The following is a 25,162-nucleotide window of genomic DNA, read 5'->3' on the forward strand; positions in this document are numbered from 1 at the left end:
GTGGAAATATGTGTCTTCTGGGTGTCCCTCAACATTCCTTGGGCGATGCGGCAGCATCCACCACCCGTCCTTCGTCCTGGCCATGCCCTTGCTCAACTCCTGCCGCCACCCGTCCGGCACCATGTGCTCGTCCATCAAAAATGTCCATTGCCCTGTTCACCAGCGCCGATCCTTGCCCCCGAGCTTGAACTTCTTGTCGTGCCCCTGGTAGTCGGACGATGTAAATGCATCATTATGTAGTTACATGAGTTTGTATGAATTTAACGTATGCTAATTAAGGTGTCCGGTTGTGAGAAGGGTAATTTAAGGCTTAATCGGTCAGTCAGACGTGCTCAGGTGCCTCCGTAGATGTTTGGAGGGTCGGATTTATCAAGTCTGGTTGTAGATGCTCTAATGTGCTAGCAACGAGGTGCCCATGCATGCGTGCATGTTCATTAGCATAAGCACGGGATGTACGATTTGTTGCATGCCGGTGACAGGTCCGGCCGGGACCATGCACGCACGACTCAAGTGTTCGCCCGGTTATATCCATTTGGCAGAATCCAATCAGCACCATATCGATCCAGAATAAAACGGACAGGCCCATCACCAAACGGCGCGTAGTGTAGTGTGCGCGTGTTCCATGCTCCGGTGTCCAACTCGAGCAAGTTTTTTTTTTTGGTCAGGCAAGTTTTTTTAAACACAGTACATTGTGTAAGTCTTTTCTTTTTGACAGCATACATTGCGTAAGTCTTTGGATGGATGTAGCATCACCAACTTGCGCAAATCTTTGGTTCGTTCTGGTATGACCAATACCAGTTCAGTTAATGATTTGATTTTCTGCAGTTAATTATTTGTTAAATAGCACACTGCTCATTGCATTTTAGGCTTCTTTTTTGAGGGGTTCATTGCATTTTAGGCTAATAGACGTGTAGTATTGGTGGTGAGATTTTTTCTCTTGGCAAACATTTGTATTTTCTTACCTGGAATCATTCCTCTGATTTGGAATAGTAAGTTAATACCTTGTTTTCATAACAATTCTATCCGTGGAAATATCCATAAGCCTGCTATATTTTGAGTTGTCATCCATTATTTCATCTTAGCTAACTTCAAATCATTCATATCTCTTAAAACCAAACTTTGATTTCAAAACTTTTTACATATTTGAACTCTTGTTGCAAAGACCTATAAAACAAGACTGATTTTGGATGCATTTTCAAGCGGTTCAAAATTCATGGAATATATTTCACATAAATAACATCCATTTCAATTGTAAATTTTTGAAATAAAATATTTCATTTTTTTGAAATAAATTGTTACACATTTTCAAATAATCAGTTTCACAAGATGGCATTTCAGTTTCATATAGTTGCCATTTTCAGAACCCACATTTCACTTTTCACTGGTTTGTTTCACAAAAATTACATCTAGATTCCACATTTTTGAAATAACATATTTCAATCTTTAAAAAAATTGTTACACATTTCCAAATAATCACTTTCGCAAGTTAATATTTCAATTTCATATTGTTATCCTTTTCAGAAGTCACATTTCACTTTCCACTTGCTTGTTTCATAAAAACCACATCTATTTCATAAATTGACATTTCAGTTTCATATTTTGAATAAATAGATTTCCAGTGAAATATGTTGGCTTCACATATTTCTAGTGAAAATTAGGTTTGTTTCACATTTTCTAGTGAAATAGGTTTGTTTCATATATGGAATGTGAAACATAAAAAATTAAACGTGTTTGAAATGTATCCAAGATTGTTATAGTTCTAAAGGTCATTTCGCCAGGAGTTCAAATATATAAATTATTTCACAAACAAACTTATATTTTCAAAAGATATGAGTTATTTAAATTGTCTAAGATCAAATAAAGTTCATGGATTTGTTTGGGAGGGAGAGAGAGAGGAGAGATGTGTAACTGGCGTACTACACTGACAACAAGATAAAATTAAGTCTATGCATGTGTCCTTTTTCTGACTATAGGTAAACCCCGTGCATTGATTTGACTCTAAAATACATAAGGCTAGTCATAGTGAGAGTAACTTAGCTAGTAACATAACGCATCCCAAAACAAGTTTGCTTATGTGGCACCTAGTTAATGAGGAGAGAGGTGTTTGGAGTAACATATTATGTTACCATTACATAGCGCTTCCCAAGAAATGTTGAGTCTATGAGCTAATAAATAGAACAATCTATGACACCACTACTATGTTACTTTGCACTATGAAGGTAGTAACCTAGACTAGTGTCACACTAGTCTAAGTTACTCCCCACTATGACCAGCCTAAAAGGTAAGGTGCACAATACACACATATACAACCACCGAACCACAGTGGGCCCTAATCGCACAAATCTTAAAGAATGTGGACAGTGGCAGATGTGCCCGCCCGGATGTACAGGTAACAGACTGATTTCCTATGTAGCGCCCTGTCTTGGCAGGTTCGCAAGATTTCTCTTGGGGAACTCAACTCTACCAGTCATTTAATTGCAATCGTGAGCTCGTGACATTATGTACTTACCCGTTGAGGAAAATGTGACATAACATACATACTATTGCCACATATACTGCATAGACAATTAATCTATTTTGCTAAACGACGGTACATATAAGTTTTTCTAGATTCAAAAATTTGTAAACATTGACCAAGCTTAGAGAAAAAATTATCAACATTTACAATACTATTAGATTCATCATGAAATATGTTTTCATTTGGTACATATTCGCTATTGTGCTCATGTTTTTCTTCTACAAACTTGATCAAAGTCGAAAAATTTGGTTCCAGGGAATAAATTATATACGTTTCTATTTGGTAAAGAGATAGTAAGACTTTAACTAGTGCTCTTTGCCTTATTTTTATTGGCATACAACAATTTACCATAAGATTATTTGACGATCCAAAATTCCATGAAGGCTACTCCATTCTAGATAGCGTAACTCGTAACTAATTAGTGTAGTCATTGCAACTACATATATACTTGCAATAGTGATGAATTGACATGTGCAAGTCGATACGGTGCGTCGATTGGTCATGTGTTAACGGTGGCGGCAGCGGTGGCATTGGCGGTGATGGCGAGGCCGAGCTCGACAAGGTGGTGATCGGTGTCTTCCAGGTGTCCTTCGACATGCTTCGGGCGATGCGGCAGTTTCCCCCGCCCGTCCTCGGTTCTGACCATGCTCTTGTTCAACTCCTGCTGCCACCCGGGAGGCACCATGTGCTCGCCCATCAGGAAATCCGCCGCCTTGTTCACCAACACCGGGTCCGTGCCCCCGATCTTGAACTCCTGGCCACGGCCCTGGTAGCCGTCGAGAAGGTGGAGGTGCGCTTCAAGGTTGTGGTAGCATGCCAGGTCAAATACGTTTTTGACGATGGGCGAGAGCATGTGTTCGAGCACTATCTCCACGCCGATGTGGGAGTAGACGCTGGGCAGGCCGAGCGCACCGACCATCCGCAATAACGGCATTGGGAGGACCGCCTCGGTGAATATGTCAGGCACCTTGCGCACCAAGTCGTGCACCTTTGAGGATGGGCAACGCATTCAAGCCAAGCTCCTCCTCGAACCGCTCCTTGAGGGTTCCCCACGCGTGAGCCTGAGTAGGAGAAGACGCAGACGGGCGGCTTGGCTCCTCCGGTGGACACATTGGAGCCTGTGTCGGCGATGTCCTAGGCGCAGAGGACAACCTTCTCAGAAGCCTCAGGATCCTTTAAAGTTGCCAAAAGGCTGCACTTTACGAAGCAAGCTCTCTTGATGAAACCCCATTCTATTCTATCAAAAGATTTGACAAGATCCATTTTTAGCATAAAAGCTTTACGTTTCCAAGAACTAAGTTTAAAAGAATGAATAATCTCTTGAGCAACAACAATATTATCAACAATTCTTCTTCCTTGGATGAAAGCTTGTTGAGATTCATGAATGTAATCCGGAAGATCTTTGAGCCTATTAGCCAAAGTTTTAGTGATGATTTTATAAATTACATTACAAATACTAATAGGCCTAATATCTTATGCTATCTGAGCATTGTCTTTCTTAGGAAGTAAAGTGATGTTTGTTTTATTTAACTGAGGATGAAGCTTACCTGTGGTGTAGAATTCTTGCACCAACTTTGTGACATCATCTCCTATCCACTTGCAAGCAGCAAGATAGAAAGCCACATTGAGCCAATCTGGTCCTGGAGAAGCATTATTTTTCATTCTTTTGTGAACCTGCAAAATCTCATCTTTGTATGGCATGGTTGGACAGTATATCATATTATTTAAATTATTATGGAGAGAAGGAAGAATATTTAGATTAGGATTTCTAGAAAGTAAAAATATTTGAAAAGTATTTAATAGAACATGAAGCAATCTCCTCAGGATTTTGAACCATTTTATTATTCTGATCAAGAATCATACTAATTCTATTTTTCCTTCTCCTCTTCAGAACGGAGTTATGAAAATAATTAGTGTTCCTGTCTCCTTTGGTGGCCCAATGCCTTTTAGCCCTTTGCCTGTAGAATTCTATTAGTTTAGTCATGGTCTTGTCGTATTGATCCATAGGGCTAGCTTCCAAAGTGTGATCCTGGAAATGACCATTTCTAGCTCTTTGTGTATGGAGTTCAACTGTTGCTTTAAAGATCTCTTGTTTCTGCTCCATTTCTTTAGGGTACTTGCAAGTAAAGCAGTTCTAACATGGTATGGTTTGTCATTAGTAGTGATCCAGATATTATTGGCTATATTATGATAATCGTCTTCAAAGAGCCCCCAATTTTTGAATTTAAAGTTATATTGGTTTTTACAGTCTTAGGTTTTGAGATAGTAAGAATAGGAGCATGATCAATGTACATAAAATAGGAAGGTTGTAAACAAAAGTATTAGGAAATTTATTACACCATTCTGCATTGGCAAAACAACAATCAAGTCTCTCATAAGTAGGCATAGAAGTAAAACGCTTATTACACCAAGTGAAAACAGGACCATTATAACCCATGTCTATAAAACCACATCGTTTAACATGATTGAAAAATCTAGCCATATGATGATAGTTTGGAATAACATTACTGTTCTTCTCCAAGAGATCAAGTATATCAGTAAAGTCTCCCATGCAGTACACTGGCTTCCGTGGAGAACAAGACACAAAATCCTCAATCATCTTCCAGATATTCTTAGTTTTATCCTTACGATGACGAGGATCGCCATAAACACAAACTAAAGCAAAAGTAAAGTTGGTGCTAGTATGAACAACTGACGATAATGTTCACTCGCATTATATGTCTTTCAGTTGTAGATTAACTCCATTCCATCTGTAGCAAACCAATCCTTGCCCCATAAATACTAAAGATTTAGCTTGTTAGCAATGTATACATAGCAATCCATATCTATTTTTATATCTTATACAAACAAACCCCACCAACAATCATTAATTGCTATTTTGTTGCCTCCACGTCACCTAATGTTCAGTGGCCATTTGATTCAAAACGTGCGCTCCAGATGTGCCTCCTTCTTCCCCATTCCTACTGGTGCCACCAAACCAGCTCCAGTAAAAAAAAAAAAACCTTCACCCGGTACAAAAACCACTGCCCAATGCATGATCCGTGAAACTGCTCACATTCATAGCATGGGACATTCAATGTGTCCTGTACTTGTTCACCCCAAAAGCATACCTAGCCTAATACAAGCATCAGTTGAAAAAACAAAACACATCTAATTCCCAGCAGCAAATCAGGCATGCAATCTACAATATCAAGATAGATAAATGCCGCTTTCGTTTTATGCATCTTTTGTTCAAGTAGTAATCTTTTGTATTTTTTTTTTGTAATTTAAGCTTCGGTGTTGGTTTGCTATTTCTAAAAATAGTTTCGCCAAGTCTCAGTCGACTGAGACTTCTTGTGTCCCAGTCGATGCTATATTCCTTTGATCTTGCATTGAGATTCTTACACACTTCTTCTTTTCAGTTTTTTCCTTTTTTTTCCTTCTTATATACTATGTCACTTGACTGTGACTTGGTTAAATTTCAGTGGACTAAGATCTAGTCACACCCTTCTAAGAAATAGCTATACTTGTTTTCCTAGGCCACACCCTTCTAACCCGGTAGATATTTTGTACTGGGCAATGTGTACTGCCACATGGTTTATTTCTACTGGCGGGGATTCGCCGATTTTTGTCCCAAAAACTCGGTGAACATTCGTGCCACGTGGCTCTTCCATTAACCGCGCGGTCATTCTGACGGTGAGGTTCGCCGAGTTTTTTGTCACCGAAACTCGGCAAACATTGTTGACATATGCACTGAGTTCTTGATAGAATGCACTTGGTAGTATTAATGATTGACGGGCCCATCCAGGTAAGTGCGATGCGCCGAGTTTGGCACTCGGTGAAGATGTCGCCAAGTTTAATAAGTGCTCTGCCGAGTTTCTTTGGAACTCGGCGTAAACGTCGATTCTAGTAGTGTATTTTCATTCACGACTATAAGAAAAGCATGGTTATTTGGGTAGCAAGTTATTTTCAGCAATCATGCAACAAAGTGCAAAGTGTTCGCCAATTTCTTTTAGCATTACCGCAGCAATGCACGGGGTAACCTTCTGGTTGTCTTAACAATAAGGACCATCGTAATATACGAGTGCATGCATGCACGGCAGCATAAACACATACGTACATTCTCCACACAAAAGAAAAACATGCGTGCAGTACCAATGCTTTAGCCGTGCATGCCAGGTTTAGAAAGAGGAAGCACGTCTCTAGTCACATGCACGCGGGAGTTCTATGTTGCTAAACTCTGAGCTAGGCCAAGGCCAAGGATCGCCGGAGGCGAGAGGCACCGGCGGTCTCCCCGGCCGATAAGAAGAAGATGCGCCCAAGATGAAGAAATGCTTCCGATATGTTGGCGGGCCCAGAGCCTAGCGATCGCTAATTCAAACGTCCGCACCACACACGTACTATTCTTGCTCTTGGCAGGGTCCATCAGCACGATTCACGTGTGCGTCCGGCCAATTCCCAGTTTTGGCAGCTTCCAAAGAAGCGCCATGGACCATGCTTGGATTCATATTTTCTCGGACGGTAATACCCAATCACCATCAATCGAATACAACACAAGATCCACATGCGCCTTAAAACAATTCTTTCTTTGAATCCGAGCCTCATAACAAAAATAGTATGTTCATCATTTTTTTTGCCTGTCTCATAAAAGGAAAAAAAGTGTACATTTTAAAATTTTTAACACAGTACAAACGCAAGCGATCATATATACGCGCATACACTCACCTCTATGAAAGCACACATGCACACTCTACCCTATGAGCACCCCCGAAAGACTGAGCCGGCATATGATTTTGAGATTTTACGAAGTCACCATATGTGCCTCGTAGTCAACGGGGACGTCTTCTCCCACTGAACTTGTATCGCTGTAGCTCCTGAAATAAATCCAGGATAAATGCGAGCACCAGGACTTGAACTCTGGTGGGCTACGGATACCACTGTCCACCTAACCACCCAACCACAGGTTGGTTCACGGTGTACATTCTAATTGTTATGTAAAATCTTGTCACATTTTATGTTTAAATTTTGACACGTGACATGTGTTTAACATATTTTCTTACTTTGTTTAAAACAAAAAACATGCCAAATGCCATGAAGTAATGGAAGCTTACTGTGCATACAACTCGATTACCATACCAAATTATTCAAACTTTGTGGTGTTCAATGAGTTTACTCAAATCATATGAATTGTAGCATTTTAGCAGAATATGCATGGCTTGCTCCACACCAAACTGCTTCTACACCATATCGGATATACATGTAGGAAATGGAGACTGACTTGTTCCTTTACTCAGCTCCACGTCATCCCGTCGAGACATTGGTTTGTGTTATTAGTTTGGCTAAAAAAAATCATCACATGGTCACAACAGTGCCAACAGGGGTAAAGGTAATCCCTCCAGCCACGTATATGCGATATATCTTCAAAATCGACTTGTACACAAATATAAGGCCACATGTCCACATCTTCTTCCCACTCCCTTTCACGAGATAATTGAAAATTATTTTCCAATCGCCATGTGTCAATGCACGATTTGCGTAGATCATGCATATCGGGAAATATGTAGTCGAAAACGCATTAGTGGGGCGATACAAGGACCTCACACAATAAATCTCCAATAAGATCGAAAGAAGAAGACACATAATTTATCTAGGCCAGTCCCCGATGCGGGTAATAACAACCCTTGATCATGCATTGCAGTGATCTTATAATTTGAAGATTGTTACAAGGTGTGTTTGCTGACAAAAATGACCAAACCCTAGATCGGCCAGGGCTTCCGCGGTGTTTTTGGTTCAATAGTTTCTCACACTTCTCGTGGTCTCCGAGTCCTTTCCAGTTGAAGATCAATCATATCTAGTGTATAAGATCCTACCAAGCCAAGGAGATGTATCTTATATTCTTGTATGGTTTGCCTAGACTCTTACAATTCCTTTCTTATCTACACTCGCATCCCTTTGATCCTTGCTTTTGATCTTACAACACCTTTCCGTGCATGGTCTGGGGTATGACCTTCTAAAAGATCCTTCCTCACATAAAATATTTTGTCAGGTCTTGGGGACTATGGAGCTATCTAAAACTAACTAAACTGGGCTTGCGGACCCCACCTATCTGCCATTTACATCCATACTCACCAGCTAGGCACGGCGGTCCATCCATGTGCGTGTGAACCCTAGCGACTTTGGAATATCAGAGCTGTCGCGAACGTGTTCCATGCTGCGCATGATATGAAGAATAGCATCAATTACCGAGTCATAGGTAGCCACGGCTCGATGACCGGCACACATCGCATGTAAGTCTTGAACAAGAACACTTATTTTAACAATGCAAGCAAGCAAACCATTGTCCAATTGACCAACAAAGGCACACATAAATCTACAAATAATCAACAAATGTTTGACAAAAAGGTAGCAGCTCCAACAGGTTGTTCAGTGCTCACTTTTTTTGAAGAGAAAAATATGCATACATAATTGATGGCATATAACACATCAACCAGATACGTACAGTATATGATGCAGCCTACTTTTCAAATGAAGCACATGAATCCTACTATGAACATGGTTGGATGAACAGGAGGTAACGAATGACTCTCACCTGTACAGCAAGCAGCCCGGTTCCAGTGGCATGGCAGAGGAAGCAGTGGCATGTAGCGCTTGATAACAAGCAGCATGATGATGCCCACAAAGTCCTGCAAATCCAGTGATGACACAATTATCCACGGCAACAACCCAATCCTGAAGTGTAAGCAAAGCAGCATCAAAATTACCAAGGACAAATACTATTGAATACTCTTATAAAAAAAGGGCAGCCCAGAGTGTATGTAGCTCCCGCTTGCGCAGGGTCCGGGGAAGGGTCCGACTACTTTGGGTCTATAGTACGCAGCCTTTCCCTACATTTCTGTAAGAGGCTCTTTCCAGGACTCTTATATTATTGAATACTATTATATTCCAGAAATATATTTCGGTCTGTACCTTATAGTCTTCTGGTTTTAGACTGTTATCAGCAATAATAGCAAAGCCTTTCTTATTTGCATCATGTATAAACAATACATGTTAAAGGAGCCGATGATATGAAGAATAACATCAAGTACCACATCGAACAACCCACCCTAACTACTGGAACAGACAAATCATGCTCAGTCTATACAACAACGTTAATATATGCAGCAAACAATATAAGAGAAAAGTTGTTGAGAAGATGGGATAAAATTTATGTTCGATTAGGCGCTTATTCAGTGGAGCTAATGCAATCTATGTTCAATTCAATACAATATAGACTAGAAGTATATCAAAATGGAAGATATACATAAGAGGAATACCAATTGCATAAGAGGTAAGATGGCAGTGAAAGATTAAAAAAAAACACTGAACAAAGGAGCGACTTCATATTGGCTCGGCTTCATGTTTAAACTGTAAAGGGTGATGATTCGGTTTCATTGGAATAAGATGTGGTGAGACTGACGCACTTGCCTTTCAAAACGAATAGGGAATTGATTTGTTCATGTCAAGTGCTAAGTGATTCAGCAAAAAGTACAAGGGGCGGTAACAACTACAACTAACTCCCTTCCCAGCATCCACCATCTACAGCATAGATTTTCTTCCCTTTCCGCGGCCTGTAACAACCACAACTCTCAGCCTTTTCTTCTTTACATAGATATGCTCTCCTGCGTGAAATATTCAAAAAAGCTCTGAGTCAGGCGTCTGTCCCTTATAAAAAGAAGTATCTAGAGCACTTTCTAAGTGACGGCCCAGGACCTAAACAACCCAGAAAAGATAGAATCTACCCGTGATGAATATAAATTATCAAATCACCACTATATTAATCTATCAACCATAACCGGATCATCTCCAATTCCTTAGAAAAGAGAATGCATGGTTGTTCATTCCACGCACTGAATCGGCACATGAGAAGCACCTAGCATCACAAGCTGCTGGAATTAATCATCAGGACAAAAGGACAGTTCTGATTCTCCTAATTATGTCGATCTCTGACTAATTAATTAGTAATTACTAGCCAATGAGCGCGAATACAATGACGATGGAGTATGAGTATGAAACAACAATGATGATGATTGACAACACAGCACAGAACTAACATGTTAAACCACTGAAGCTAGAAGCTTAGGTTTTCCTGCAGTTGAAGATCAATCATATCTAGTCTAAAAGATCCTACCAAAACAAGGAGATGTATTTTATATGGTTTTTAGCCTACACTCTTGCAATTCCTTTCTTATCCACACTCGAATCCCTTTGATCCTTGCTTTTGATCTTACAACACCTTTCCCTGCATTGTCTGGGGTATGTCCTTCTAGAAAGATCCTTCCTCGTAGAGATTATTTGGCTCTGAGGGACATTGCCCTGACACACATAACCAGCGTCCCCCGCGTCGCCGTCCCTGGTGGCGACGGGGGAACCCAGTTCCGGCGCCTTACACCCTTCCCACCTCCCTCCCCACCTCGCCGCCACCGGAGGAATGGCCGGCGAAGCCGGCGCCGGCTCCCGGGATGGTGGCGGTGGGGCGAGACCGCTCCCTTTCGGTGGTGAGGGTCCGGATCTGAGGCGGCGGCCTCGTTGGTGCGGACGGCGCTCCTCCGGCGGCGGGGAGTGCTCGTCGGTGAGGTAGGCCGGATCCCCTCGACTGCGCAGGCAGCGAGGTCCCGGTGGGCGCAGGTCATGGCGCGGGGAGGCCCCGGGCTCCCCTCGTCAGATCGGAGGCGATCCTGGTCTGCTCGTGATGCATGACCTCCGGCCGGCCTGGATCTCCAGCGTACACGCGCCTGCTGATGTTGTGGATGGTTCGATGGTGGAGGCAGGGCGCTTGGCCGGGGGAAACCCTTGGCCGCCGGTGGCGGTCACGGCGTCGATGGCGTCCCGGACGCCATTCCCTCCTTGGTGGCGGCGCCGAGGCTAAACCTCCCCTGCCTCCCCCCTTCCCCTGCGCCCGGGTGAAAACCCTAGCCCCGGTGGCTAAGCGGCGGCGGCGCCACAGCGTCGTCACCTTCTTGAAGGCGCCGACTTGGGCATGGGGATGCTGGGTGTGCATGGCGAGCTTGTCTGGTTCCTGGTGGCGGCCCGCCTGACTACTGCGTCGCAGCTTCGGGCAGTGTCTCGGGGCTGCGGTGCTTCTCTTCCGGCCGTGTCTCCGTTGGGGACCTCGCCCTTCCTCACCTTGTACATGCCGTGGTGGAGCGGTACTTCATCTCACTCATTGATGGCGGCGAAGATCGGCGGCATGGCGCTGTGGAGGCTCGCCGCCCGATGCGCGGAGATGGACTCGCGCAGGAGGAGGTTGCTGTCTGGCATCATGGTGACGTCGATGGCAGAGTGGCCAGTCAAGGTAGAAGCCTCAATATGATCTGAAGACGGACCTGTGGAAGATGGCGGTGACGACACACGAGTGCGTCTGACCGGATTGTGCCCCAGACCCGGTATGTGGCTCGGCTGGGGCTTTCGAATATGTTTCGGTTTCCGGCTTTTGATGTTAGGCTTAGGTGAGTGGTTTGGGTAGTGGCCCAGCTAGCACCCCTTCATCATTTTGGATAGAAGTAGCGGCATGTGTTGCCAAGACGGTGAATTCAGACTCATTGTTGTAATATTTTGTAAGGTCCTGAGAATAATCAATAAAGTGGTCGTATGCATCTCCCAGATGCAAAGGCCGGGGGTCATCCTTCTTTTCTAAAAAAAAACTAACTAAACTAGACATGCGGACGCCACTTATATGCCATTTACATCCATAGTCACCAGCTAGGCACGGCGGTCCATCCATGTGCGTGTGAACCGTAGCGACGTTGGAATATCAGAGCTGTCGAACGTGTTCCACGCTGCGCGGGCGTGTATACATACTCGCGAGGCCGCGACCCAACCTCTCAAACCTCATCGACCATCCATCCATCAGCTACTCAAACAGTGAGTGAGTAGCTGCTCCAGCTCTAGTACGTACTCAACCTCACACACCGACATACGCCCATCGATCAGCTAGCAGTTAACCAGCAATGTCCACCATGTCATGCTCCTCTAACCTCTCGCTCAACGCCCGCGCCCTCCCAGGCAGCGCTGCCGCCAGCCGGAGCGTGCCCCCAGCCGGCCGCCTGCTCCTCCCGCAAGGATCTCCCACCGGCACCCGCGGAGCGCACGGCTGTCGGCCGCGCCGCCTGTCTCATGTCACGTCGGCGGTGTCAGCCGACGAAGCGCCACCGACCAAGGAGAAGAAGGCGGACTCCTTCGTCGGAGACATGGAACGTGGCACCCTGGCCGAGGATTCCGGCCGCTCCGACGGCGAGCTGACGTCGCGGTGGCGGGAGATGCACGGCTGCAACGACTGGGACGGCCTGCTGGACCCCATCGACAGGACGCTCCGCGGGGAGCTCATCCGGTACGGCGAGTTCTCGCAGGCCTGCTACGACTCCTTCGACTACGACCGATACTCCCGCTACGCCGGCACCTGCAAGTACCCCCAGGAGTCCTTCTTCAAGGACGTCGGCCTCGCCGGCGTCGGTTACCAGGTCGCCCGCTACCTCTACGCCACCTCCCACGCCCGCTTCCCCAGCTTCGGCGTCCGGAAGCACAACCCCAGCGACGACAGGATGTGGAGCGAGACGGGCACCTTCATCGGCTTCATCGCCGTGTCCACCGACGAGGAGACGGCCCGCATCGGCCGCCGGGACATCGCCGTCGCCTGGCGAGGCACCGTCACAAAGCTCGAGTGGATCTCCGACATAACCGCGTTCCTCAAGCCTGTCGGCCAGTTCGGGCTGCCGTGCCCTGACCCCAGCGTCAAGGTGGAGGAGGGTTTCGCGGAGCTTTACACCAGCAAGAACCCGGATTGCAAGTACTGCAAATACTCGGCGCGAGAGCAGGTGCTCGCCGAGGTGCGGAAGCTGGTGGAGCGGTACACCGGGCAGGGCGAGGAGGTGAGCGTCACCGTCACAGGCCACAGCCTCGGCGCCGCGCTGGCCGTGCTCTGTGCCTACGACATCGCCGAGACACGAGCCAACGTGTCCACCGGCGGTGCCAAGGCGCCGGTTTGTGTCTTCTCCTACTCGGGCCCGCGCGTTGGGAACCCCATGTTCAGGGAGCGGTTCGAGGGGGAGCTGGGCGTGAAGGCGCTGCGCATCCTCAACGTGCACGACTCGGTGCCCAAGGTGCCCGGCATCTTCACCGAGGCCGTCCTCCCCATGCCGCTGCTGCGCGTGGCCGGCGCGCTCGGCCTGCCCAGCGTCTACTCCCACATCGGCGTGGAGCTGGCGCTCGACCACAAGCTCTCGCCGTTCCTCAAGGACGTCTTCGACCTCGCGTGCTACCACAACCTAGAGGCGCACCTCCACCTTCTCGACGGCTACCAGGGCCGCGGCAAGGAGTTCAAGCTCGGGGGCAGGGATCCCGCGCTCGTCAACAAGGCCGCCGACTTCCTCATGGACGAGCACATGGTGCCCGACGGGTGGCGCCAGGAGTTGAACAAGGGCATGGTCAGGACCGAGGACGGGCGGTGGATGCTGCCGCATCGCCCCAGGAATGTTGAGGAACACCCGGAAGACACCGATCTCCACCTCGCCGAGCTCGGCCTTGCCGCCGCCGTCACCGCCAAGGCCACCGCTGCCGCCACCGCCAACGTCTGACTGATCGTTCCATCATAGGCTGGCCGGACATGCACGTGTCCATTCATCATCACTATATTGCATTGCAAGTATATATATAGTTGCGATGAATACACTAGTTAGTTACGATCGAGTTACCCTACTATATCTTAGAAAATGGAGTAGCCTTAATGGAAATTATACGTGGATCACCAAATAATTGATCTTATGGTGAATTATTATTGTATTGTATGCCAATAAAAATTAAGACAAAGGGCAGTGGTTAAAATGAGGTTTATTTTTTTTGTACGGAGCGGTGTGATATGTCCTTTTACTACTGTATCTCCTTACTTACCAAATTGAAGTGTTTATATATGGTTTTTTTTTCTAAAGTCAAATTTTGTAGACTATGATCAAGTTATTTTCAGAGGAAAAACATGATGACAATGACGAATATGTACAAGATGAAAATATATTTCATGATGAATCTAATGGCGTTCTAAATGTTGATAAGTTTTTCTACAAGCGTTGTCAATGTTTACAAATGTTTGAATCTAGAAAAACTTGTATGCATTGTAATTTAGCAAAGAGAGAGTAGTTGTCTATCTAGTATTTGTGAACATCTTATAGTTCCTCCTGATCAAATTATGTTTTCATTATGCTCACTCAGCAACAACACATCCGAGGATGCTTAATTATGGTGTGCCCGGTGTCCATATCCTCTGATGAGTGTGTATGTTATGTCACATTTCCCTAAACGCGTATGTGTCTATTTAACGTCATGAGCTCACAATTGCAACTAAATGACTAGAAGTGCCCACTTTTGGGTTTTCCGTCAAAGTTTAGCGCGGATATATAGTTTTCTAATATAAGACATTCCAGTTGAGGTAATTGTCGACGTAAGGCACTATGAAGTTATGGTTTTGGTTAATAAGCTCGTCAGAATAAAAAGCATAAACTAGTTGTATATTCCAGCTTCACCCCAGGACATACTCCTAGAGTAGAGTTGACCAAGAGAAATCTTGTGGACCTGCCAAGATGGGGTCCTACATGAGTAGTCACTTTGTGTCTCTCACTCAACAAGATGATATAGTTTTCTTTCTATGGTAGCCGGATGCATGTACTCACCACGCATCTTCCAAATAGCCCCATTGTTCAGTCGAGCTTGAATACTATTACAACAGATCAATAGACATGTACTCTCTAACACATACACATGAGTGCGCCCTAGGCACTGGCCGTTAACTACTCTGAAAGTGTAAACTGCAGTGCTGGGGTTAGTCACAGATGAAGACAACCCAGGGTTTGGTTAGCCACATACGCAAATAGCTAGTATAGGCTCATGCACTAGACAATAACAAACTTGTTCTCCATTAACCATCCCTCCGAAACACCTATGATGAGCAATGGTACCGACATTTAATTTAATTTTGCAAAACACAGGTTACAAGATATTATCGTCGTGTTTGACGTTCTTAATTGAAATATTTGACATTTAGGCATGTGCTCTTCACATAAGCTATAAAATTGACGAATCTGGCCTAAAAATGGGGACTTGCATTCATAAGATTGGTCTGTTGTCCTATTTTGCAATAGTTTGATTATCCACCTCGTTGAAGAAGACCAACACTATTCAACAATTAATGACAAATCAAGATATAGCAGGCATATGGATTATTCCACTGATAGAATTGTTAACAAAACAGGGCAATCTACTATTTCCAAATCAGGGGAATAATTCAAGGAGAAAATACTCCCTCTGTCCTATAATATAGACGTTTTTTAAGCTAGCTTTTAGTGTAAAAACGTCTTATATATATATTATGGGACAGAGGGAGTACAATGGTTGCCAAGGTCAATTGTACTCAATTTCCTGATATTCTAAAATGCAAAAAATGGTAACATTGCCACTTTGACTACTTGAGATACTTTCTATCGAGGAGATCCACAAACTAGCCATATATTAAAGCATGCATTCGATGACTATTTAGCGACCATAGGTAGATTGGAATTTCTGAAGGGAATGGTTTTTCAATATATTATTTTGAGCTTGCATCTAGGGAATTATGTTTGGCCCACCATTTTGTGGCACACGATAACCTATCTAAGCCTCCATTTAAGACATATGTATCCCACATGTTTCTGGCCCTTCCATGTGCGATGAGCGGTGTTAATAGGCTTGATCCATAGTATTGTACTCAACTGCTATAACCTTCCATGGACATTATTGTTTAAGATCATTTCATTATTACCATTTTATATAAAAGGCCTAGGCCCAACTTTATAAACAAAGCCGACAGGCAACAAACGAGTTCACAACATCTAACCACAGCCCCAAGGGCCGGCAACAGGACATGTGAGTTTGAAGGACTGCAACAGCAGCAAACATAACAGTTTAACAGCATGCAGACCAGCAGCCTACTAGCAAAATACTACAACGACGACCACCAGGAAGAACCACAACCCATCCTAAGACGCCGTAGCATGCTCTTGATCGTGATACTTTCATTATTTTTACTTCTTGTTTTAACATTGAGATATTTCCAAAGTTATACCTCACAATTTTGCAATTATGGTACCTTTCGGCAGCCTGTTTTTATTTTATGAATCTCACCCACCTAAATTACATGTCTCTATCTTAGCCTAAAATGCAATGAAAAGTGTGCTATTGAGCAAATAATTAACTACAGAAAAGTAAATTATTAACGGTTGTTAAAAATGTGCACTAAGTATTGCACATTGAAGTCATATGTCATTGATTTTATGCGCAGGTTCGTGCACATATTTTCCTTTTTTCTTTCTTTCTTATAATTTAATTTTGATTGGGTCATTTAGATGTGCAATAATTAGGTAACATCTACACGTGCTCTAGGCAGACCCAATTATTAACTTGATGCCTTGGTCCTCCCTCTTTTTTCTCGATCGATATGGTGTTGATTCGATGCTGCCAGGTGGATATAACCAACCGGACGCGTGTGTGGACCTGGCCTGACCTGTCACCGGCATGCCGAATCTACATGCATGCACGTATCGCCAAGGCCACGCGTTCCTCGTTGCTAGCAATCTGAACATAGCACGTTACTCCATCGTTGCTGCCAAAAATAATGCCATCGGCAAGCCAAGTCCTGGCATATCGCATATATATTGGATGGATGGATGGATGGACCGGTGGTCACGAAGTACAAGTGCATGTAGTAGAGGACCCATAGAACGAATTAGTACTAGTGTGCACTCTGAACGTACCCTGTGATAGAAAACAAAGCATGTCTATCTTTACCTCCGTACATGGTCATCATCATAGTGCCAGCGGGCCGGATACTCGATGCTGCCGACTTTGGCTGCCGGAGCTGAGATCCAAGATAATTTGTCTACGGTGTGCGTTGAGGCCTGGAGAATCTGTGCATGCAAGGCAATGTACCCTAGCTTGATCGGTGGTGGTGGGAATTATCACGGGTTAAGCTGGCCGCAAATGTCCGGCCGCGTCACTCCCCACATGCGAGATGAGAACGCCACCGTATGTGTCACATGTATTGATGTAGCATGTTGGCATTTTTTGATAAAAAACGCTTTTATTATCTCAAAATGTAGCATCAAGCGGATACAAATCAGGATGAGCAGGCCCGAGCCTAGGGGGTGCAACCTGTGCGGGCGCACAGGGCCCCCAAGTTTTAGGGGCCTCAGATTTGCCATGAGTAGGCTTTGTCCTTTGTATATGGGCCTCTGCCCTTTAGGCCGCCACAGCGCTGGCGCCTGAAGCAGGCCTCAATCACGACCAGCGTCTTCTCGGCTTCTCACCCCCACCATCCAAGCGCCGATCGAGAGGAGCGAGCGAATCACGGCGGCCCTTCCTTCGTGGCTTGGATAGGTTTCTTCGTCTGGCCGCCAGCGTGCAGCATCCCAGGATCCCAATGATACAGATCAAATCAATCAATCGATTCATCGTGCTTAAGGAGGGGCCAATGGCAGGATGAGAAACGGCAGTCAGCTGGACAGGGCGGTAAGGCAGGGGAAGTTCAAAAAGTTCGAGCCATCTGCGATTTCTTAGGCGTCCTTGCATCCATCGATCCCGTGAGCCCTTTTCCCCTTGATTTTGAGTTCCAATTTCCGCCTGATATTTAGTTCTCGTAAATCTTGTGCAGTAGCTAATTTTATTCTTTTCACCTATTAGGCTTTTAGTATTCCAAGATTCAAATCATGTCTTCATTTAGAAAACATGAATCTGGTTACCAAGAGTGTTTGAAGAAACAAAAAATATAGAGGATTTAACTCTGTCTAAGAAAGGAGATATGGATAAGTTTGTCATAAAAAAATCACAAGTGTCCACCAATAATCAATGGCTTGATCAAAAAATCATTTCAAAGAACACTAAGAATGATGTTGTTTAAGTGAAGACTATACAACCAAGAATTGGTATGATTCTTGATATGTTACTTTGCTATGTGAGACATTATGATTTTTATATTGTAGTTATATTTATATAGTAGTTTTTTAGTGAGGTAGGGCCCATTTTAGAGTTTGGCACAGGGCCTCGGATTTTGCCGGCTCGGCCCTGAGGATGAGCGACACCCAGCCTCTTCATGGCTAAGTTGCACACAGCCACAAAAAGGGCTGAGTTCGGTTAGAAAGGCATTTGAACGTAATTTTGATAGAGCAGTTTTGCAAAGAAACCAGGTGGTAGCTCCCCAGGTCGTTGGCGCCAATCTTTTTTGGGATTAGAACAATGAAAGCTTTGTTGATTCTTTTAAGATCTGCGGAGCCGTTGTGGAAACTGTGAAGCAAATTGACCAGGTCATTCTTGACCAAATCCCAGTTGGCTTTAAAAATGGCCGGGCCAAAGCCGTCCGGGCCAGGGCTGGCATTGTCGTTCATTCCCCAGAGAGCAGTTTTAATTTTGCAAAGCGTGAAGGGACGGATGAGGCTAGCCGCATCAAAAGGGGAGAGGGCAGAAGAAGAAACTAGGCTCTGCAGGTCAAAGTTGATAGACGAGGCAGCGGTTATGCCAATGAGGTTTTTTGAAGAAGCTAAGTAGAATTCTCTCCTTATGATTGTGGGCGGTGAAGCTCGAGCCCTCAAACATCAGAGACTTGATTTGGTTTTTACGGAATCTGACTGAGGCGCAGACATGCAGGTAGGCGGAATTCTAGTCACCAAGAGTAAAATCTCTAATTTTAGCGTGTTGACTCCAATAGATGGCCAAGATTTTGTTGTGGCGGTGAAGGGAGAGCTTAACTGCCACCCACGGCTGAAGCTCCAAAGGAGAAAATCTTCTAGATTCCTCCAGTTTGTCTAGCCTCTTAATGGTGGTGGAGCAGTTTTGGGCAATTATCTTCGGAGACTTAGCGTTGAAGGCCCATTGCTTAGCCATGTTCCGGGTCCTCTTGGTTTTGAGGCAGAGAGTACCAGCAGGGTCTAGGCGATCATTGGAGACGCTGGACCAGTTTTTCAACACCAAATTTTTGAACAAAGGAAGGTGAAGATGGTTGCTGTTTAGCCGAAACACTTTGGGCTTCGGGATCGAGGTGGACGCCGAGAGGCAGAGGGGCACGTGGTCTGAAGTTGTCCGAGTGCAAGAGAGGACTGAGGAGTCTGGGAAAGCCATGGTCCAGTCCACATTGATCAGAGTGCGATCAAAATGGGGTTATCTTGCTGGTTGGACCAGGTGTAAAGGCGATCCAGGAGAGGAAGATCTTGCAGTTGCAACGATTGAATCATAGAGGAAAACATTGCCGCCTCGGAGTGATTAAAGTTCGCATTGGATTTTTCGGACCGACAAAGAATCAAGTTGAAATCGCCGATAATAGTCCATGGGCCGGAGATCATGGTCTTGAGACTAGAGAGGGAGGCGAGGAACTCAGGTTTACGCGCGTGATCCGAAGGACCGTAGACATTAGTGACAAAAAAAGAGATATCCGAAGCCCTGAACTCGAACCAGCATGTGAGGGAGTGTATATCGGAATTTTTTTTGAACCGGGCTTTACCCCTTTCCATTACTAAGAACGGAAATACAAACCAGTTCAAGATAACAGGAGGACGGAAAGAGGGTAGAGCGAGTTCAAGCATTACCAGGAAACCCACCACATCCGCCTGCCATCGAAACGGATGTCATGGGGTGAAAACCTAGTAACACTAACATCAAGTCTATTACAGCCAACCAAAGAACGACCAAACAGACGCAAACCACACATCGGACCGCCCGAACTGGCAAGACTAGACAAAAGTATCAGACGACGAGATAGGACGGAGAGGATCGCCTCCAGCTCCAGTTTTCCACCACGCCGAGGCCGCATCTTGGTCTTCATGTCTGGATCGTTTGCTTGACAGGGTCACATAGTTTCATCAGCTGCAGCGTGCCGTTCCTGATCATCTCTGCACCTGCGCGAAGATCTCCAGCCGCCTCTCCTTTCTGCAAACCTGTCTAGTACAAAAGAAACGAACAGAGGGAGAAACCAATCTCAAAAGGAGTCTTAATCTGTTTTTTTCTCAAAGGTAGCTCGATTACGCGCCAGCCAGATGGCCCAACAAGTAGCAGCTAAGCCCATAGTATAGAAGGTTTCTTTGCCAGGAAGAAATTTACTGCACCAGACAAAATATTGCCAATAGTTGTTACGGCACAGATCAGTGCCCAGCACCACCCCAATAGATCTCCAAACCACCCTAGCAACGGGGCAAGTGAAAAAAGGTGGTTAGAGGTTTCTACCTCCCTGCAGAAAGAGCAACGAGGATTCCCTAGCCACTTTCTTTCCCTCATCACTTGTCTTGTGAGTACCGCGTCTTGAGATAACTGCCATAAAAAGATTTTGATCTTGAGAGGAATTTTTGCTTTCCATATCCACTTATAGTTACACCCAGCGAGGGGTTTTTCCAATAGTTTGTTCACAAATTTGGTAGAAAACTTGCCGTTCTGGTTAAGCCCCCAGGAGACTTTGTCACCATCTCCACTTTTAGCAAGAGGGATGTTATTGATGGTAGATCGCAACGCTTCCCACTGCTTAAGCAGATCAGGGGTAAGCCTGCGTCTAAAGAAAGAGCTGGCATTGTTGCCAGCCAACTTCTTCATAGTACAATCTGGAAAATTGCAGATATCAAACAACTGAGGGAACTGTTCCTGAAGAGCAGGAGACCCATTAATCGAGTCTTTCCACAGCCTAGTGATCTCCCCTATTTTTGTTTCTATTTTTCTGCCCAACATATATACATTTTTTTACATTGAGCGGTGATTTCCAGCAAGGTGAGTAAGAGAATCTGGCAGTAACATCCGCAACAGTTTTGTTGCGAAGGTATCTGGCCCGGACAATATCCTGCCAGAGTCCTTTTTGTGTTTCAAGTTTCCACCACCATTTGACCATTAGGCTAATGTTTTGTTTCCGCAGGTGCTTGATACCCAAACCTCCTTTATCCTTGGATCTACAAATTCTACTCCACCTCACAAGGTGGTATCTCTTTTTCTTATTACACCCTTGCCAGAAGAATTTCCTTCTGTGTTTATCCAATCTTTCAATAAAAGTTTTATTCATAAGCCACATCGACATATGATGCAGAGAGATTTGTGTAACCACAGAATCTAACAGGGTATGTCTCCCACCCATCGAGGCCGCATTACCTCTCCAGGCCTCGAATCTCCTTAGGTACTTGCTCACAATGAACTCCCAATCAGAGTTTTTCAGGTTTGTATAGCTCACAGGCATGCCCAAGTATTTAATGGGAAAGCTGCCTATCTCACAGTTAAACAACTCCACATACTTTTTCAAAGTTTTTTCATCCCCCCCCACGGTGAGAATTTCACTTTTCTGAAAGTTAACTTTTAACCCAGACATCATTTCGAACAAATATAGCAGCAACTTCAAGTTAACTGCCTTATCGATATCATCCTCCAAGCAAATTATGGTATCGTCTGCGTACTGCAGAACAGGCACCCCCTCAGGAATGAGGTCAGATGCCAGACCCATGATCAACTTATTATTCGTGAGGCATTCCACAGCCAAGTTGAGCAGAAAAGGAGAGTGGGGGTCGCCTTGGCGGACCCCTTTAGCACTTTGGAAGTATGGGCCCGTACAGTTATTCAACTTGATGCTAATTGTCCCCTAGTATAGGATTTATTTAATCCATCCACACCAGGTTTCATTGAAGCCACACATTTTATGGCATTCAAGAAGGAAATCCCACTTTACTTTGTCATAGGCTTTTTCGAAGTCCAGCTTAAGGACAATTCCCACTTTTTTCTTGACATGTGTATAGTTGAGAATCTCATGGAGTGAGAGCACACCATCCATGATGTTCCTCCCTTTCACAAAAGCATTCTGGGTGAGGCTGATTAGTTTATCAGCGTATACTGCAACCCTACGGTCGAGCACTTTAGTTATGAGCTTATAGGGGCAACGGAGCAAATAAATTGGCCTAAATTGCTGAATTCTCTCAGCACTAGACACTTTAGGTAGAAGGGTAATAATCCCATAATTGTGACGTTTTACATCAAGCTTACCTTGATGGAAATGGTCGAAAAGGGCCATAATATCGTCCTTAACTATATCCCAACATACCTGATAAAATTTAATAGGAATATTATCTGGTCCGGGGGCTCTGTTTGGGGCCATGTCAAACAGAGAAGTCTTAACTTCTTGTTCTGTAAATTCTTGACAAAGATCCACATTATCCTTCGCAGAAAGTTTCTCATCATCAGTCCATGTCTCAGGGTTAAGATGGAACAAATTACTAGGAGCTGGGCCAAATAGATCTTTGTAGAAATTAGTGGCATGGGCAATCAGGTTATCAGTGCCCTCTATGGTAACATCATCCCCCACCTTAAGAGAATGGATGGTGTTTTTACGCTTGCGGCCTTTAGCAATCTTATGATAGTAATCTGTGTTTAAATCCCCTTTAAGGAGCCAACGCTCATTTGATTGTTGCAGCCAAAATATCTCTTCATTGACAAGTAACTCGTGCAACTCGAAGTTGGCATCCATCTTCCTACTGTAGAGCTCACGAGGAAAGTGGTCCATCTTCTTCGAGCTCTTCGAGCATGGATAACTCCATTCTAAGGTCCTCCTTCCTCTTCTTATTATGACCATATCTATCGGAGCCCCACTGTCGGTGTCAAAACTAGCGGGTCTCGGGTAGGGGGTCCCGAACTGTGCGTCTAGGCGGATGGTAACAGGAGACGAGGGACACAATGTTTTACCCAGGTTCGGGCCCTCTTGATGGAGGTAAAACCCTACGTCCTGCTTGATTAATATTGATGATATGGGTAGTACAAGAGTAGATCTACCACGAGATCAAGGAGGCTAAACCCTACAAGCTAGCCTATGGTATGATTGTTGTATGATGAAGTTGTCCTATGGACTAAAACCCTCCGGTTTATATAGACACCGGAGAGGGTTAGGGTCACACAAAGTCGGTTACAATGGTAGGAGATCTTGAATATCCGCATCGCCAAGCTTGCCTTCCACGCCAAGGAAAGTCCCATCCGGACACGGGACGAAGTCTTCAATCTTGTATCTTCATAGTCCTGGAGTCCGGCTGAAGGTATAGTCCGGCTACCCGAACACCCCCTAATCCAGGACTCCCTCAGTAGCCCCTAAACGAGGCTTCAATGACGACGAGTCCGGCGCGTAGATTGTCTTCGGCATTGCAAGGCGGGTTCCTCCTCCAAATTCTTCATAAAAGTTTGTAAACACCAAGAGTAGTGTCCGGCTCTGCAAAATAAGTTTCCACGTATTGCCACAGAGAGAATAATATTAACACAAATCTGATCTACTGACGTATTCCGCAGCGTGACATCACACTACGGCCAAGCCTTTATTCGAATCGTTTTCACTTTTCCACCTCAGCGTGTTTTGCGAGGCGGTTTCCTTGGCACGTCTTATCAAAGCAGAGATCGTGTCCCCTTCATTTACGGGATTCTCATCAATACGGACGTGGGTAACCCAATCGTGCCCGTTAGCACGTCTTCTCGATTAAAGGCGAGTCCCAAACGGTTACGGGGAGGGCTCCTGGTATTCAACCTCTTATAAAGTGACCAAGGCCTTACTCCTTTTCTCCAATCTCAAAACAAGTTCGCCCGTCGCCTCGAGTTCCAACACCCTAGGCTCCAGATTCTAGGCGCTTCGGACCTTCAACAATGTCCGGTTCCGACCTTCAAAGCCGATGGATGCCCTCCTCCATCACGGAGGATGACGTGCTAAAGTTGAGAGAGGCTAAGTTCTTGACCGCCGAAATTTTGCATAGGTTGCCTGCTCAAAGGTAGGCTATTCCCCGTCCCCAGCCTGGTGAGAGCGTAGTGTTCATGTCTCACTTCCTTCGGGGGTTAGGCTTCCCGATGGATCCCTTCGTGAGGGGGCTGATGTTCTATTATGGGCTGGAATTTCATGACTTAGCTCCGGAATCCATCCTCCACATTTCCTCATTCATCGTTGTGTGCGAAGCGTTCCTCCGTGTTACTCCTCACTTCGGATTATGGCTCAAAACTTTCGGAGTGGAGCCGAAGATGATCGAGGGATGGCACGCAGAGTGCGGAGGCGCTGTCATAAGTAAGAATGCTGATGCTCCATGGCCCGAGGGCTCCTTTCAAGAGGAGCTCGACTTGTGGCAACGAGAGTGGTTCTATATCACCGCTCCCAGGAGCGCCAAGTGGGTGGCGCCTCCTGCCTTTCGCTCGGGTCCCTCACCACGGCTAGCGTCATGGGTCAACAAAGGATTAGATTGGGGGTTATCCAAAGATGTGCCCTTGTTGCAGGGCCGCATTAGGGATCTCTTAGAAAGAGACCTCAACCTGGTCATGGTGACGCAGGTCATGCTGATTCGCCGAACACTTCCCGGAAAACGTCGCTCCCTTCGTCTGTGGGAGTTTAATCTGGAGGGACCACGAGCTCTCCAGCATTTTATGGGCGCAACGCCCGTGGAGATGTATAAAATGTTCTTCGGATCACATGCAATGTGTACGGATTTGACCGAGGACGCAGGTTTAAGCTGCAATCGCCCGGATACTCAAGTAAGTAACCTTGTGCCCGGACTCGCTATCCGTAAAATTGTCATAAATTCACCCCTAAGAAGAGCTATCCTTTTAAACAGGAGTGGATAGCAAAGGCAAAGCTGATCAGGTGTC

At 45.3% G+C, this 25,162-nt stretch overlaps 1 protein-coding gene across 1 annotated transcript; it reads left to right on the forward strand.

The window, feature by feature from the left end:
• The first annotated feature begins 12,355 nt into the window (after nucleotides 1-12,355).
• Nucleotides 12,356-14,373, forward strand: LOC119270557 (phospholipase A1-Igamma1, chloroplastic-like). The gene has a single exon (XM_037552563.1). The coding sequence runs from the start codon at nucleotides 12,484-12,486 to the stop codon at nucleotides 14,104-14,106; it is 1,623 nt and encodes a 540-aa protein (XP_037408460.1). The 5' UTR covers nucleotides 12,356-12,483; the 3' UTR covers nucleotides 14,107-14,373.
• Nucleotides 14,374-25,162: the final 10,789 nt, after the last annotated feature.

Source organism: Triticum dicoccoides, chromosome 3A (assembly GCF_002162155.2).
Source record: "Triticum dicoccoides isolate Atlit2015 ecotype Zavitan chromosome 3A, WEW_v2.0, whole genome shotgun sequence".
In the NCBI taxonomy this organism is placed as follows: Eukaryota; Viridiplantae; Streptophyta; class Magnoliopsida; order Poales; family Poaceae; genus Triticum; species Triticum dicoccoides.

What these genes read in the sequence shown, in the direction of transcription:
- LOC119270557 (XM_037552563.1), top strand. Translation starts at nt 12,484, where the DNA reads ATGTCCACCATGTCATGCTCCTCTAACCTCTCGCTCAACGCCCGCGCC.